The sequence below is a fragment of the Lactuca saligna genome, chromosome 8 (genome assembly GCF_052625555.1).
Source record: "Lactuca saligna cultivar CGN05327 chromosome 8, ASM5262555v1, whole genome shotgun sequence".
Classification (NCBI taxonomy): domain Eukaryota; kingdom Viridiplantae; phylum Streptophyta; class Magnoliopsida; order Asterales; family Asteraceae; genus Lactuca; species Lactuca saligna.
The window spans coordinates 44,824,666-44,827,652 of NC_136424.1; the positions used below are offsets into that span (position 1 = coordinate 44,824,666).

The 2,987-nt window shown below is 34.4% G+C and overlaps 1 protein-coding gene across 1 annotated transcript; it reads right to left on the reverse strand.

The window, feature by feature from the left end:
* Positions 1-1,146: 1,146 nt before the first annotated feature.
* LOC145009588 (uncharacterized) lies at positions 1,147-1,689 on the reverse strand. Its single transcript, XM_078968257.1, has one exon. The coding sequence runs from the start codon at positions 1,687-1,689 to the stop codon at positions 1,147-1,149; it is 543 nt and encodes a 180-aa protein (XP_078824383.1).
* Between the last annotated feature and the right edge of the window lie 1,298 nt (positions 1,690-2,987).

Sequence of the window (2,987 nt, forward strand, 5' to 3'; positions counted from 1 at the left end):
CCAAACATCATTCTCTTCATACCACTCGACCACCCGAGCTGCCTACGCCACACTCCTCCTTATGTCGGAAAATCGAAAAGTCTTGTCATTTTTAGATATGTGCACACCGGTGGAACCGCCTTTCCTTCGCCATCAAACCCTACCAACCACCATTGTCTTCCGATCACCACAACTACCTAAGCCACCCTCTTCCCTCTGTCGGAAAATTAAAAACCCCCTTATCTTTCCATTTCGATTTCACCACAACGCCTAACCTTTATTTTCGTCGTAAAACCTAGCCGTCGCCATCTCTACTTTGTCTTTTTCCGAGGGTGGTAAGGGTGTTGGAGGTAGGTTTGTGTATGTGATTTCTAGATTTATGGTGGTGGCGGCGATTTATAGGTTTGTGGCGGCAGATGGAGATGGTTGCTTCTAAGGCTGGAAGTAATGGTGCCGCACTCTCTTATGAAATCGAAGTGACACGTAAGCGTTACCTCAGCCATTACCACAAAAGTATGGTTTCATACCACACTAAGAAGTGGTATCACACTTGGATTTTTTTTTTTAACAAATAAAAGGGAGGAAAGAAAAATTAACCAATCAGGGTGTTTGTGTTTATGTGGCAAGGGGAATACGGTTAAGACCGCATCCACTCCCTCTGGTTTAAGGTCTAAGGGTAGACCTTAATGCACGTTATGATGGCGGTGAAGGCAAAGGTGACATGTGAAGATTAAAAATTGTTAAAGGGCAGAAATGAATAACTTTTTTACAAATATGCATAAAAAAGTTGGCCTTCAAAGAGTTTTTAAATTGTTCTATTTGTCGAACAACAATAAACTTACTTATAAGCTAATTTTTTAATTAAACCGACCTTTTAACCTTTTTAAACCCCTACCAAATTTAACATTAAATATTTATAAAAAGAAAAAAACTTAACTAAATATGCTTTACATTGATTATATATTTTAAATAATTTATCGGCTACATTATTAAACTGTCATGTTTTAATTTTTTTATTAGCTATCTAACAGCTAAATTTTCATTATCAGTCGTGTGTACTGTGTACATTTAATATAATAATTTCCAACACGATTCTTGTTTAAATTTTAAAATAAATCAAAGAACTTTACAATATTCTAAAGGAGTTAACCGGAAAATCGATCCATGTCACTGGGCCGGCAAAGTTTCCGGCCGCCATGACAGATCCGACGAACCAAAACCTAGATCTGTATGATCAAACAATCCATCTAACGCCACGTATTCACCGTTGTTACTATAATTACTAACATTAACATCGTCATAACCAAATTCATACTCGAATGACCCATAGTTTGGGATCTGATCATCTAAACCCCATAACTCACTGAGTTCAACTGACTCAGCCAAAACTCTCATCTTTTCCGATGCGGTTAGAGTCGTATTAGTCGTATTCGTATCCGTTTCGGTCGGCGGAAGACCGAGTTCGTCATCCGACGCCTCAAAAAGAAACCCAAGCTCCGGCCGGGATTCGGAATTTACTCCGGCGCCAAACTCGGGCACCGGAGAAATCTCATCTTGAAAGCTCTTCATGAACGAGTCAAGGTCGTGATTCACTGTGGACGCATCTGAATCGTCCAAAATGTCGAGGAGGATTCTTTTGGCTTCGACTGAGTCAAACCCCGACTCGTCTGAGTCAGAACGGACTCTTTTCTTGCAACTCAGAGATTCCATTTTAACAAGAGAGAGAGAGGGGGGTGGGGGTAGTTTCGGAATAAAGATTTGTTGATGAGGGAGACAAAGGATGTTTGTGAAGTGGCAAAGGAGACGGAAGGGGTTTTATAGGGAGGGACAAAGTTTGATTTTTTTTTGATTTTTTTATTATTATTTTGATTTTTTTATTAGTGTCGATTATGGTAGGAGAAGGACAGGGGCGCGTGGAGGAATTTACTTCGAACATCACGCATGGCTTAGGCTGTTTTTTTTTTCTTCTTTATCAAACTTTTTTCCGCCAAAATGATCCTTCTAGTGCAAATCTTGCTCACACCAATGGTCATGAATGTCCATTAGAAACCATTTTTGACTTTTTCTATAACTTTACTAACAATCATTTGTGAAGCTTCACGTAAGAACCATTTATTATTATTATTATATATATATATATATATATATATATATATATATATATATATATATATATATATATATATATATATATATATATATATATATATATATATATATATATATATATATATAGTCTAGATCAAATAAGAAGAAAATATATAATTTTTTTTTCTACATATTTTTTTCCCGAACAAACAAAATGAATCATTAGATGATTCATTTGTAAGATGATTCACAAGAAAAAATTCTCAAAAAAACATCTCGATGATTCATTTATACAATGATTTTGTTGTTATTCACTAAAATTATCATAAAAATTAATTTTTTCTTAATTTACTTAAAAATGAATCATAAAGATGTTTTTTGGGAATTTTTTCTTGTGAATCATCTTACAAATGAATCATCTAGTGATTCATTTATTTTGTTCGTCAAAAAAATGTGTATAAAAAAAACTTCTTACCTTCCTACAAAAAAAAATTTCTTACCGGATCTATATCCTATATAGATATATATGTATATATATATATATATATATATATATATATATATATATATATATATATATATATATATATATTAAATTTATCATACCTTAGCTACAGTAAAGTGGTTAAGGATTTGATAAAAATGGTCATTCCTTTATATATACATGTCTGCTTTTGGCTTTCTTTTTCCGTCTTTGTTTTTTGGGCAATTTCTGTCATTTTATCGATTTTTGTTGCTACGTGTTTTACACCTGTTGTCTTCACCGTTTTTCCCACCCGATCACTTTTGGATTGCTGGCGCTTTTTCCGATCTCATGGTTTCACCGGTTATTCTTCATTACCGACTGCTTTTATCTATCTTCCACCAGTAAAGTGGCTAAGGATTTGGCAAAAATGGTCATTCCTTTATATATACATGTC